Source organism: Grus americana, chromosome 2 (genome assembly GCF_028858705.1).
Source record: "Grus americana isolate bGruAme1 chromosome 2, bGruAme1.mat, whole genome shotgun sequence".
Classification (NCBI taxonomy): domain Eukaryota; kingdom Metazoa; phylum Chordata; class Aves; order Gruiformes; family Gruidae; genus Grus; species Grus americana.
In genome coordinates, this window is record NC_072853.1 from 165,480,540 (window position 1) to 165,495,229 (window position 14,690).

The window sequence follows — 14,690 nt, forward strand, 5'->3', positions numbered from 1 at the left end:
GTGTGGCCTCCAGTTGTCATTTCAGAATTTTGTAGGGCTCTCATAAGTCTCGTACCATATCCACCAGCCCCTCCAAAAATCTCATATATCCTGGGACATCAGAAATGGCATTAAAAGGCTACTGCTGGTCAGCTAAATCAAGCCCTGAGGATCCAGTCAACATATTCAATGAAGCCTGGAGAAGAATTTAGTTCAGTCTAAAATAAATACCTACATTTGATCTCCTTAAAGGCAAAGGGACCTGCAGGACTTCTTTCCATGTTGTTTTTCATTAGTTTTTCATTTACTGTACTTTATTACTCTGGATTAGGTGATACAAAGAGTCTCTTGGTTTCACTCTTGCTGTGACGAGCAGCATCAGGCAATTTCCAGACATCAGTCCTCCCCGTTCCTGAACAATGTGCCCTCTCCTACAACAGCAGAAAATTCAGCTGTGTGACATCAAGTCCTTAAACCCCAGACTCTCATTTATCTCTCTTAGACAATCAGTACCAGAGTCAACGTGCCTTTTATTTAACAGAAATTTTTCTTCTGGTTATTGGACAGTGGCGATGATACTCAGTTGGGACAGGCCACTGCATGGTACCTCCAAATGGTCATCCTTCAATAACACTTTCCTCATTTGCTCTGGGACTCTTCCCAGCCACCAACACTTTATGCTGCAGCTCTTACAGAGGTGGAGCCTGCTCTCTTGAAATTCAAAAGAAAGAAATCCGCCCTGTAGTTTTCAGAGGATAACCTTCCTTTCACCACACAAGGAAAGTTTGCATCTGAAACACGAGAAGGAAGCATGTGTTGCCATGGTGGTAAACCCAGCTTCAACCCTTAGCTGTGAGCAGCCCCCAGACTTTTTTGTTGACTGCTCTGATGAAGTCCAAAGCCGATGGCCATTCTTCCAGGCCATGACTTTCTTTCTGAGGTGATAGTACCCAAAGATGTTTTCCCTACAAAGCTGTTACCTGACTGTCCATCCTTGCTTGGTAACCCGCTGCTCGAGGAGGGTGCACCTCTCCGCTGAGGACTGCTAATTCTCAGGTACCTCCTCAGTTGCTTGTCACTGTCTGTGCCTACCCTGTCACCTGAAGTCCAGACACCTACCAGCAACGGGATGAAATTTAAACACAGATCTACACCAGACCTCATCATGCTCTGTAGAGCTAAGCGCTGATTTTTGCCTTGACCTCACCTTTCTACAGACACAATCATACGACATTACAACATCTGTTTTATGCCTTTATATGCTATCGGGGTGGAGGCTTTGCTTTTGTTTTGCCTCGTGCCGACATGTCCTGGCTGCAAGCTTTCTAACAAAGAGCAGTGTTTATCTGACTTGGGAACAGCTGTCTTGTGGCTTGTCAGGATTAACAGCCATTTAGTGGACATAAGTCTTGTACCGAAAAAAGGCATTTTAGTTTGGAGAATATGTAACATTTTTAAATGCCATCAGACTTTTCGGTTGCTTCTTTTTTAGCATGGGATAATGTATAAATGCACACAGCCTTAGTTACGGAAAGGTTATAAAAATAAGGAGAAATGCCATTGCTACAGGCCAATGGAAAGCAAATTCTAAGCATTTTCAAAGCTCTGGATAATTGCTCAGATGAAATCTATCTATGCAGAGCTTTTGTTTCTGACAACGGCTTGTATTTGTCACACTCCTGTCCTGTCAGATTTCTGGTTAAGAAATCTCTCCTAGCTCATCTTTTTTTATTTTTGTTTTCCCACTGACTGTATCAGAACACTTTCATGATGGTATCCATTCTTTTTTTGTAGGATAAGTACATTGGAAAATGTTGCATATGCCGTAAGTTTTGTCGAACTCCCATTACAATATATGGCCGAGATCCAAAACCTGCTGCAGCCAGTGGAGATTTTTCCACTGATTTTACTATGCACTGGACTTTTTGTAATTTAGGTGCTTTTATTTCTTGATACCCAGACCTTTTAACATAGGAAAGTGAAATTGTGGAGAACATGAGAAGCTGAGGTCAGAGGTACCATGCTTTACATCCACCAGACCTCTATAGGCTTTCTATTATGGAAAGCTTCTAAATTATCAATGACGTTTCTTTTTTTCATGCCTTCTAACCATTAAATATGCCTCCACGTGAAAGCAAAGCTTTCTGGTCCCTTTTATCCCTTTCTACAGAGCTAAGGTACAGGGCTTCCACACAACCTTTCCGGCTTCTGCAGATGCTCCTCTAGATTTAGCACATTCCCAGCACAAACTCCAGCACATTTAATATCAAGAGCCGGATCATGAAGATTTTACATGGTGAAGCTCTTTCCAGCTTTGCGTAAGGACTGCAGTATCTTCCTAGTAGCAGGGCATGCAGTCTGTGGCTTACAGTTTGTAGAGGAAACTTCCATTTTACCCTTCCTTTTTTCAGTGGGGTGTCATATCTTAGCCCAATATTTACCTTGAAGAAGAGCAACACAGCATTGGCTGAAAATCCCCTCCATTGCAAAGCACATTATTTGGTCTTGAAGGTACAGGATGATCCTTTAAAGCAGCAACAGGGTAAGATTCCTCTTAATCGTGCCATAATTGCTATAGGAGAGACCTCTCTACGTCTTACTCCAGATTGGTAAGCCATGAGCACATTGCCAAGGGGGCTGTCACTTGCCTGTTTGCCTTCAATGAGCAAGTCAAACCAGTTGGTCAGTGGGAGGGTTTGCACTTCATTAGAGCGACCAGGTCTCCTGAGCTCTCATCTTGATGCTACCATTCAAGTTGCCATATACATTTAAGCAAGTCAGGGGATTCATGCAGATGGGACTAAATGTTGGGAAGTTGAGGAAAAGTCTCCTGACTCTCAGAGCACTCAGACCATCCGTGAGATGCATCCTGTCCTTGCTTGACCTGTTTTATTAGGAAGACCCACAAAATCTATAATGCTTTCCTCCTTGCAACATCCCTGTCTCATTCTGGTAGGCAAGACAGTGAGGTGCGGAGGAGCTGCAGCCTGGATGAGTCCCATTTTAGATTTACCTTATGGTGGTAGTCACCTTTGCCTTCCTAACAGTCAAAAAAGTGTTGCTGGAGGTTGAGCCTAGTCATCTTAACTATGAATTGCTGTCTGGAGGTGCCAACATGGGAAAAGCCATATAGGAAGGGAAGGTACCTAAATTCAAAGTCTGGTTCTCTATAAATCCAGTTCTCTATAAATCCAGTTCTCTGTAACTTCTGGAAGAGCAAGGGGGTTTGAGGAATGAGGAAGCCCTGGAATAATCCTTTAAGCATGCTCCATGTCAGAGCACTAGAGATCTCTCTCTTGTTTAGGGGCTGGTGACTTAAACCAGTAGAGATCTCTCTAAACTGGAGATAAGTTATGTTTTTGGCAACTCACTTCGTAAATCTTTGTCTGAAATCTTGGATCTTGTGTTTCAGTTTACATGTTCTGGAAATAGGCAGAAGGGCTTAGCTCACAAATTTGATTTGTAAAAAGAGTGATCTGGAAGGATGAAAAAAGTCAAGTATTTATTTAGTTTGTTGGTTAAATAAAGGCTGAAAGATTAGAAACTTTTTATTTTTTTTAACTTGTTTCCTAGTAGAAGTTGATGATGGAAAAACTCGTAGGATTTTCATGCTTAAAAATAATCCTCCAGAAATAGTCTCTGGTGATTTCTTTCACGCTGTTTAGAATGACTCAGTCTGGGGGCTTAAGGTGAGGTTTCCTTCATATGTCTTTGAGTCAAATTTCTGCAAACATTTAGGAAGAAAGATATCTTTTCATATTTCCTGTTGAGTGCTTGGACAGCTTTCTCTTGAAGCCACTTGCAGAAGTGCAAACCAGTTTTTATAGCGAGTAACGGTGTTCTTGTTATTCTCTGGCTTGTACACAGAGCGGGGAAAATTAAGTCGATATCTTTGTCTTGCCATGGATATTGAGACAAAGTCCAAGGTAAATTCTGTTCACTTACCCTCAACCTGGGGATCCTTTTTCTGCTGAATTGGGACTGCAGATCCCTCACTGGGGTGTGAATAAAGGAGCATCAGTGTGCCACAAAGAGCACATCAGTGGTGGGAAGGAAATGCTACAGTGTCAGGGTTTTGCACGTCGTGGCAGGATTGTGGTTTTCCTTTGGCGAAGTGGTTTCTCTGTCACATGCTGCCTACAGTGCTGGAGTGATAGCAGGCAGCATGACAGGCAAAAAATATCCAAATTAAATGCAAAGCTGTGGAAAGTTGAAAGGAGAGCTCTGGGCGGGGGGATGGGTTTGCTTCCGAGCAGACTGTCAGTGTGGATAAAAATAAAAAGGTGATGAGACGGAGCTGGGGGAGAAGAGATGCCCGCAGGATGCTTGAGTGTATGAGTGGGGCTGGGGGGAGGAGGGCACAGCAGCGACTACGGGAGGGAAAGGGTTGAATTTTGCAGGGAAGCGTGGGAGGATTCGTTTAGTGAAACTTTGGAGCCAAGCTAGCCCCGGTCAAACCCAATCTGTCACGGAAAAATAAGGTAAAACCCTATTTGCAAGTCCAGGGCAGCGCAGGATGGGGTAGAGTTAAAAACAGAAAAGATACAAGGCAGAAATGATATGGAACTGCTTCCATGCTAGAAGCACCTAAATAGGCTAGGACACTTCAGCTTGAAAAAGAGATGCCTGAGGAGGGATATGAAAGAGGATTTTTTTTTTTTTTCTCCCCAGGGAAAGGGATATTGTGGTTAGGTTATGAATATTTCTGTCTTTGTAAAAGAACTAGGCAATTCCTAATGAAACCAGCAATGAGCAGATTCAAAGTGAATTCAGGAAACGATGTATTTTTTTCTTTCAATGGACACTTTAACTGTGAAACTCCTTGGTTGTGAATTTTAGAAATTTCCATGGGTTGAAAAGCAAAATGAAATTGCATTTAACTTAAAAGATTTATGAAAGAAAAAGAATCTATTTAAGGTATTTTTTCTTATTACATACAACCTTTAAGATGTAAATATAGTATCCCTGATTCAGGAGGCCTCTGCTCATTGGAGTCTGGGGCGGTAGTAGTAACCCAAGGCTGGTGATGGGTTTTCCTAGCCTCTACCGTGACAGAATTCAAGCTGCTTGTCTGGAAGCGAGTTAGTAGATGATTATTACAGGGACTGTCTTTTGGGGTCTGTTTTCTTCAGTCAGGCAAAAGCTTGGTGCTTGAGTGGGTCAAGAAGGTCAATGCAATAACAACTGGTTGTAGTGAGACCAACCTCAGCAAACCAGGAGAGAGCACCAAGGCTGCACTTCTGCATGAGCTGTTGGTGGGAGAATAAACGTCACCCAATAGCTATTTACAGTCCTAGCTCCAGAGACGTTGGAAACTGCCGGCTGATGTCAAATTGGAGCGAAAGTGAGTTTCCATTGCAAGCAGACCAGCCTGCGATGGCACCTTGTGATATCTCAGCTTGGCTCAATCAAACTGCACCTTTGCCTTGTTGTTATCTGCCTGTGGGTGGTGAGAGGTATGCAGAGATCCCGAGATACCCCAGGAGTCAAGCGAGTATCTTGGCAACTGAACGTGGATTCAAAGAGCAAAAGTCTTGTGTGTGAACGTCCTTCAGAAGACACCAGGAGTAACCCCGTTCATTAGGGAGGATTTGGTGCGAATGAGAGATGTGCTGAAAGGTCTGTTTTTCTGAAGTGGCAGTTCACCTGGGTTAAGAGCGTGTCTGGCATCAGCCTACTGCCATTCATTTCCTTCCTCAGCCAAACCTAGTCACATCTCAGAGCCGTGCCAGAGCTCTGGACGTCATGTCTATTCATGAAGGAAAGTTATCCTCTGCTCCTTCCTAGATAAGCTTTGACCGTATATTTTCTGTAAGTGTAGATATGACCCAAATAAATGTTTGTTGCATACTATTCTGCTGCTTCTGCAGACCACTGTATACCTGTGCCTCCTGACAATTGACCTGTTTTCTGTTTATTAACCTTTTAAAGGCCCGAGCTCTGATTCACATTTAGAGAAGACAGTGGAAAAGATTACCACCTTCTGCAGCTGTGCTGGGGTTTCTTAACCCACTGCAGCCAGGACTGTGTCAGTGGTCTTCAACCACTTCTTCTGCTTCAGAGCCTCTTAGAGGAAGGCTCTCCAAAGCACAGCTGAGGCTGATGCAGCCCTTGGCTTGCACTTGGGGCACTTGGCTGGCAAAGAGGGAGGTTGAGCTGCTGAATGTAAAGATCTGAGCTCCAGCGTGTGGCCGCCCATTCATTGATGGTCCTCCTTGAGCAAGACTTCAGGACCGCATTTCAGGAGGGAGAGAGGTAGCTGCTAGTAATTACACTAATTGCATGGCTTACAGTGCAATGATGAGCAGTTTGATCTGTTTATCTGAAGTAAGGTTAAAAGGCAGCTTCGTTAGAGTGTGAACAATTTCTCCGTGCAGCCCTCCAGAAGAAGGTATATGGCTCCAGAGAGCACTTCATGTTCCACCAGGCAAAAGCAGGACAAAGCTGAGTGTCTGACTGGAAGTCACAGTTAAAATAATTGAAAAGGAAAAGACTCTTTTATATATATATATATATATATATTTGTAATGACAAGAGCTTAAAGAGTGTACCTGATTATGCAAGGACACGGTAAATGCTACCGTCTTGAAAAAGTCACACGCTTGTTTTTACACAGTGTTTCTCCAGACTCACTTGTGATCCTTTCTGAAACAAAGCACAGCCCTTGGCAGTGTGTATTCCTTGGCTTTTGATAACAAGCAAACGAGCAGAGCGGTTCTTTGGATTGAAATGGAGTTGAAGGGGAGGTGTATTCATGGCTCATTTCCACCTGCTGCCTTGGGTGATTTCCACCTGCTTGATAAACACCTTTGTATTCTTCCTGCAGTGCAAGGGAGAAGACAACATCTGTAATTAATTAATGGAGAAGCACTTAGCAATCACCAAACGTGATCTGATCAGGCAAAACAAATCATCATCTTTATTACATCCATGAAGGCCAAGAGATGCCACAGGGAAGACAAAGATTTCCCTTTTCCAAGGCACATTGCAGCTGTTTCTGCCCTCAAATAGTTTTCTCAGGTATTGGTCTGTCACAGTGACATGAGTGAATATTGCCAGCCAACCCCCTGATCCCAGCAGTTTGCCAGGGTAAGGTCTGTCAGTTTTGGAGAAAGACAACCATTTTCTGGAAGGCTATTAGATATAGGCTGTCTGTGTCCTGGTTTGGATGGACAGGCGAGCGGCAAGCGTTGGACTGCAAATGCAAACGAAGCGTCTTGCAGGTGTCAATCTTCATGTTGTTCCAATTCATTAAACTGGAGTTACTCATGCAGGCCCTCTTCTAGTCCTTGGAGAGAAGAGGACACCTCCAAAGGATGATTCATTTTCTGAACTTTAGATAACCATCCTACGGTGATGCGAACTGCCAGCCACAGCTCTGGTTTCCGTTGCTTTCTTCAGATTTACACGTCTGACTTTTAGATGCATAAATTCAGGGATATGAATCCCGCCTTTAAAACCTGGACCCTTCCAGGCAGCTACCCAAATAGTGTCAGCACATCTTGGGGGGGCAGTAGGGAAGAATGGTGTTGGAAGAGCTAATATGCAGATATGAGAGGTCTTTACAGAAGCAATAATTTTTAAAGATCCACTTTGTTTGTTTTGCAAGGCCAGTCTTGTGTGTCTTCACTTTATTTTAATGAAAAAGAGCTTTTGTTACAAAAGTTAACACCTAAAAGACTTTCTCATGCGTCACAGGTGGTAGTGAAAAATACTAACACAGAAAAAGATACGGATCACAAAAATTCTCAAAGACCGTAATTCAGGACATTTAAAAATCCATCTGATACTACCACCTTGTATTTTATTTTGCATTATAACCTGTCCTGAGGTAATAGGTGCACTATAATTTATTGAGGTTGATGGAGGGAAAGATTGTAGAACATGAAAGATCCTGTCATTAAATCATCTATTTTCCATGGGCAGAATATCTAGTATCTTAATACTTTTGGAGCTGCTGGCTGTTTGGTGGCAGATAAGTATGACGCTGTGGAAACTGAGCTTTGCACCTGATATTAGAAACCTGAAAACTGAATTTTAATGAACGCTACAGAAGAGCGTGCATGAAGAAGATACCGTCAGTCATTCCGCTTTTCAGGCTCCGATAAACTCACCTCAGGACTTCATTTCAAAAGTTCTGTTTGCTCATGAAAGAAGGGAGGAAAAACCTGTAAAATAACTTTGAAAGAGAGCTGAGGGTTCTTTTTCAGCTTCAAAGCATTTTCGTGCACTCTCTTTATTCATCTGAGACAGCACGCTGCCTCAGTCTGGACAGACTGATGATGACACCAGCCTTTTTCTTAGCTCAAGTAGTAAAAGATGATTTAAAGGAGGAATTTCAGATCGGGATATAATTACCACGAAATGCAGCTTGACAGTGGTTTTCATAGTTCCCTTTCCTTGCATGTGAAAAGTATTTTCTCGAAGCTTTCTTCTTCATATTCTAGTTTCCCTTGTTAGGCTGTTGACCTTAACAGCAACACGTTAGTCACATTTGAGGAAGTGTTGCAATCTAATGGGGCATGACAAATAACCGAGAGCAGAGGTGCTATAAAAAAGTGAGGTCTGTTGATAACCCATCTATCCAACCCAGGGAGCGACTGAAGCTCCCATCTGTTGGAAATTTAAAGGGAAGGAAATGTTTTCAACATTCTAGTTAGAACTGTAATATATGTAACGTGTTGAGACCAAAACACATCTGAATTTTTTTTTTTAATTGAAGTCTGCCAACTCCTTTTGGCGTCGGTGCTAAAGTTACATTATTCAACAGTGCAGCAAGGATGTGATACCTTTTGAGAAAGCAGAAATAAAAGGACAAAATCAGAACCACATATTATAACTCTCTAGGAAGGACATGCCTGATGATTTTTTTCTCCCAGAAAGTTTTTATTCAATTCAAATAATCTTCAGAAATACTTAATTTTAACAAAATCCAATGTTTTCTCCCTGAAGTTAGCTCCATTGGTTGTACCTTCATTCCTAGATTGGGTAGCTAGGAGTGGACCACCTTGCACTACCCTTCCATAGAGAGCATCTCCTGGTGACAGCACTGTGCCCCCTCAGCCTCCCAGAGTGTTTTGTGCCTTTACTCTTTTTAAGCAGGAAAACTGCTTCTGGGGAAGGGATTTGGCTCCTGATCCCTTGATTGTCACAGTGTCCCCTTCCTGCTGAGCACATCCCCTGTGCAATCATCTCATTTCAAGGGGAAGAAAAAGCTGGTGACGGAAGTTTGGGGGAAGCAGAGAAGGAAGGGGAGACTGTCTCACATGTTCAGACCAGGTGCTTTAATGCAACAGGGAGAGATAAAAGGGCAAGGAAGAGAGATATTTAATTAGGCATTTCTGCCTTTTTCATCTAAAAAAAGGCACTGTTCTCTATTAACTCTGATTTGCCTGGTTCTTGCACCGATCTGCTGTTCTTTCTCTGCTGATTTCTGGAAAATTACAGACACCACCAGTGCTGAATTTCATGGACTGAGGTAGCTGAAAGCCACATGTTTAAATAAAATATTTCTGTGCCTTTCTTTCTAAAAGGTGCCTGCACCGAGGTGGGAGGCTCCACATGCCTTTGCGCAGCTGCTCTGTGCTGGCCCGGTTCCTCTGCTCCATCCAGCAGATAACACTCGTGTTTGTTCTACCATCTGCTTTCCTCTGTTCCCCAGGTTGCAGAAGGCAATGGGACAACATCACGTGCTGGCCTGAAGCGGAGGTGGGAGAAGTTGTGGTACGGCCGTGCCCAAAGTACTTCAGATTCCTCACCGCTTTTCTCGGTAAGCAAAACCAGACAGCTCATCTCATTGAAAGGGGTTTATGGCTTCACCGCCTGTAGGGTTTCACAGCATACCACAGAGGAAGCTTCTTGGTATAATCAGAGGGAGAAACAAGTTCTTTGCACAAGGTAAAGGAGGTTTCCAAGCCATACATGAATGCCCAAACCGTTACAGCATCCTCCCTATCCTTCTTGCAGTGTCGCATGCTACTTGGGATCATAGGCATGCAAAAATGACTCCTGGGAAAATCCAATAATATGGACGTCATGCAGTGAAAATTAAATCAACCTGCGTAATAGTATGTTTGTTGTATGGAATGAACAGTTTAGCACTATAATTAATTAAGTCTCTGACATAAAATAAACAAGCTGAAACTGTGCGTAATAAAGTATTTTTCTGCTGAAATGACAAATTGGGCCACAGGCCAAGAAGTTAACCTGACAAATAATGGGCAGGGAAGGTTAATGGACAAAGTAGCTTAACTCACTGTTCAGCATGTTCTAGGAAGCATTAATTTAAAACTCAGGTCTCAAGGGCCGTGCGGCAGCAGGACTCTTTGTCTCCTGCTAGTTTATAGTTGTTATTTACTATTTTTATTATAGTAGCCCTGCAGACCTCCACAGATAATTAAGCTCTTTTGCACTGGAGATTATGCAACAAGCTGAGAACTCTCCACTTTTACAGCCTTACAGTCCAAACACATATGATGGATTATGAATGGGAGTAAGGATACAATGTCGTCCCTGTTTAACAGACCAGGACACTACACTGATTAACCAGCACTCGCTGAGTACATGACTTGACCAAGGGCATGCCAAAAGTCTTTGTGGACCCAGAAGGGAAACTCAAAATCCTCAGAGTTGTCTCCTAGTGCTGTAACCTCCCTTTTCCCGAAACTTCCCAGTAGTTCATTGCTGTTGCATCAACACCCAGGGAAAGCAGGCAGAAGCTGCTGTAACGTCACATCTTGCAGGACAAGACCCCTGCGCGTTGGTCCAGCCACATGGAATAATTGCCTACTGTTGATGCTTTGTGCCCTCTCCTCTCCTGAGCACAGCATTCACTCACTGGGTTTTAGAGATGCAGCAGAGTTAGATAAACAGGAAGAAAAAAACCCTTTAAGAAGATTTTCTAATACTCATCCCACCAGAGCAGAGCAGTGATGGAAGTAAAATATATATATATTATATCGTGTGTGTGTATATATATATATGGTCATATATATGTATCATTGTGGCTGTGTTGAACTTAAGCTAATGAAGGTGGGATGCCTTCAGTTGTGCTCTAGGACAGGCTTATGAGACTTAATAAAGCTGCCCACTCAGGGGCATCTTCTGCTCTCTTAGATGTCCTAGGACATCTCAGATGGTCTCCAGGTTCTCCTGCGGAAAGGAGGAGATGTACATCTCCCATAGTTCATGTGTCATTGGATGTCTCAGGTGCTTAAGAGCATCTCAAAGACCTGTGCTTAGGCAAGTGAATGGTTCCTGTTCTGGGAGACTCCACCAAGAGCAGTCAGGGTATCACTTGGGCTCTCTGTGCGCTTATCTCAACGTGCCAGGCCAAGGAAGAGCCTCAAGCACAAGCCAACACATGACCCTTCCCTACATGACCATGTTGTAGTGTGGCTGCTGGCATTTGTGGTGCTATGTGAGCAGTGAGCTCAGCAAATGTCATCTAGCTTTGCAGCTGGCAATATGTCAGCAGCCTTCTACGGGGGTTTCACATTGCTTTGGATGAGTTTCCCCTGATTAAATGTAGTTTTCTGCATCTGACTGTCATCCAGGATTTCCAGTCATTGGAGAGCTGGCTGGTTTGGTCAGTGATGGCTAGGGCGTGATTCATCTCATCATAAATGAACAGCACCATGAAAATAACTATTTCTCCTCATTTAGTATGATGAAACACAGGATGACTTGCTTTGTTAGATAAAGGGGATTCAGCACTCTTAAATTTTCCTGTTCCTAGTGCAGGTGTGTCTGTGTGAGATAGGTGTCTAGGATCCCATTAATGTCAACAGTAGCATAGCCAGTGCAGCCAACAGACAACTGTATGTAGGAACCTGAACAGCTCTTTCGATGTCATTCGCTGTAGTGATGGATTTTCTATGGCATGTAGTAGAAGTGCAGACACTAAGCTCACAGGTAAGTACCTACACTGTGGACACTGAGGGCTCCGTTCAGCTTCCTAAACATAAGCATCTGGTGCAATATGAGGTACCCTGGGAGATCTAAGAAATCCATGAGGATGCCTCAACTTGCACTAGGATACCTGTATTTGGGGAATTGATTTTTAACCCGGAATGGTGTTCATATCAACTGATTTTAGAGTTTTTCCATACATAAACCTATGTCTGAGCTTGTTTTACAGTCAGTGGTGAGAAATAGACTCTTTAGAGGTGCAGTTCAGCTGACTTTTGGACTTTAACTTCAGGATGAGTTGAATAGCACCATTAAACTGCTTGTTTCCATTTACAATCATATGATTGTAGAATGGCTCTGGCAGATGTGGATGTCTTAAAATACGGGTGAATCCCACCTTTGCAGAGCATACATGCTAGCATCTCCTTCTGTAAACAGAGGAACTGATGCCATTTCCAAAGCAGAAACAACAGCTTTGATTTTCTCTGAGCTGTGCACTTTGTACAATCTTATACAAACGTGGAAAGCAAAAATGGTCTTAAATAAAGGGAGGGTAAGATTGCCTCTTGTTTTATAGGATTTGTTGCAAAATTAATGCCATTAGAGTTTGTGAAGCAGTTCTTCCTTTGTAGTAGTGAGTATCATTGAATAGCTTTCAAGGAAATCAATCATCTGGTTAATGGTTATGTCTTACTCTTTGATCCCTTGGGAGGAACATGAAAGCTTATACCAAAGTTGTGAGCAAGAGAAAACCTTTTTTTATATTTATAGCAGGAAAAGGGTGAAATACTAGAAAACAAAGAGTTAATGTGATTTTCCTGCCTAATGGAGAATGTGCTCTTCGATGACTAATATCCTATCTCATGGTAAGTAAAGGATAAAATATCTCGCGGCATTTAGAAACCTTAAAATGCCTAGCATAGTCCTGATGTCATTTGACATTAAATTTTTATGCCATTCACAAATCCAGAAGATTTTCATTATTTCATGACATTCGTCAGTACCATGTGAAGGAGATGCATGGAAATATTTTTGGCAGCTTTCATTATTAAAGTGCATTACTTGCTATTGCTTGACCAGAGCATTCCAGCTTTCTTTCAATACATAGCAGATGACATTTGTGATAGGGATTTGTTTCCCACAGTTTCTACAAGAGCAAATTGTCCATCGTGCACAAGTTAAACAGTAAAAATTAGCACTGACATTTTTTAAGCTTCAACTATGACATTAATTGACTTAAGGGGGCAGGGATGGGAATAACCAAGCTCTGGAATCCCATTCAACGAGGGTGAGATCCTTCTGGGTTTCGGGATTGCCAAATTCCTTTTTTCCTCTGGTGCTCTAAATTTACACATTATGAATGTGTTTTACTTCTCTTTCCTGCTCCATTTCCCTTCCTTATGCTTAGTGGGACTAGTGACTGCAAGGACTGCAATTCATCATTAATTCTGGTATATTCCTATTTTCAAGCCATCTAGAACCGAGCTGTCTGGACCCTGCCTCTCTGCAGGCAGGTGATGCCACTTCTAGAGTCACCCAGGCATGGCAGCTTCCCTGTGTGGAGCTAAGCACCCCGACATACATGCATTTGCATGGTTCAATTCAAAATCCTTCAGTGTCAGTCAAGTGCATTGAAATCGTAGCATCACTGTTACCAGGTATCACTGCAGCTTCAGCTGTATCTTCCCTGCCCTGCTCCACGAGTTCCTGATTTCCTCCTGTTCTCCAATACATAATGTCTTCATCCCCTTACTTGTTTTATTCGTCTTCATCATTTTCTCACCAAACACCAACTCTTTCCTGGTGTTAGAAATACACTGCCAAACACTGGGCATGAGTGATACAAGGAAATAGAACTTGTCGGCATTGATGAATCCCACACCATGAATTTGTACTTTTGCCAGACTAATGGAGAGTGCACAACTTCACAGGTGTAGCCAAACTCTGGCAGTGCTGTCTGGAACAGACGTTTTCATCAGTCCATTTTCATGTGGGTAGGAAGCTATCAGGGAGTCTAGCTGGCATTGCCAGCCAACAGTGGTTCATGTCCCCCCTGTTGCATTTAGATATAACCTGCTCCAACAAACTGAAATTCTAAAATCATGTCATGGGAAGACAACAGAAATTCTCAGAGAACTACCGTAACATTCATGCATAAATAAAGAAAAAGAGATAATGCAAGGAAGCAGTCAGGAAAATGACAATGGAAATTTACCCAATACATGGTAGATCACAGGTTATAAAAATACCACTTTGATTGACCACCTGAGGCATCTATTAAATTTCCACATGTCCTCTTGAATATTGGGCATCATCATTCCTCAATGCTTGGGCCAGGGTTAGTACTTGGGATGCTCCTGAGATAAACTATGAGCCACTGGAGTAAGGTGGCTTCTTCAGGGCTACTCTTGTTCCTCCACAGTACAAGAGGGAGATGATTTGCCTCATCCCAGTGTTTTCCAAAAATGTTGCCACTGCTTTTTAGACTCCCCCTCTTCCATGTAAATGACAAAGATAAACTGAAGCGGTGGAAGATAAATATTCTGGTAAGTAAAAAGCCCATCACACTCAAAGGAACTCGAAGAGTGTGGCTTAGTGACGCTTGCTTCACTTAGTAAAACAAAAGGTGAGAGTCCCCATTGCAAGGGTGAAATCAAGGAAGGGAAAGAGCAGTTTAAGCCGAAATACAACAAAAGCAGAATATGCAAACTGCCATGAATAGAGTCACAGTAGAAACTGGAGGAAGGGTCCAGTGAGGATTAATGTGGGAAGTAAAGACTAACTTTGGAGGTAGCTTTCAT

The 14,690-nt window shown here is 42.7% G+C and overlaps 1 protein-coding gene across 1 annotated transcript in view; it reads left to right on the plus strand.

Annotated features, from left to right (window-relative positions):
* Window positions 1–14,690, plus strand: part of LOC129202771 (vasoactive intestinal polypeptide receptor) — a 120,682-nt gene that overhangs the window by 46,498 nt on the left and 59,494 nt on the right. Inside the window, exon 3 of the mRNA XM_054816294.1 lies at window positions 9,641–9,748. Coding sequence (XP_054672269.1) covers window positions 9,641–9,748 — 108 coding nt within the window. The remainder of the gene's footprint in view (window positions 1–9,640; window positions 9,749–14,690) is intronic.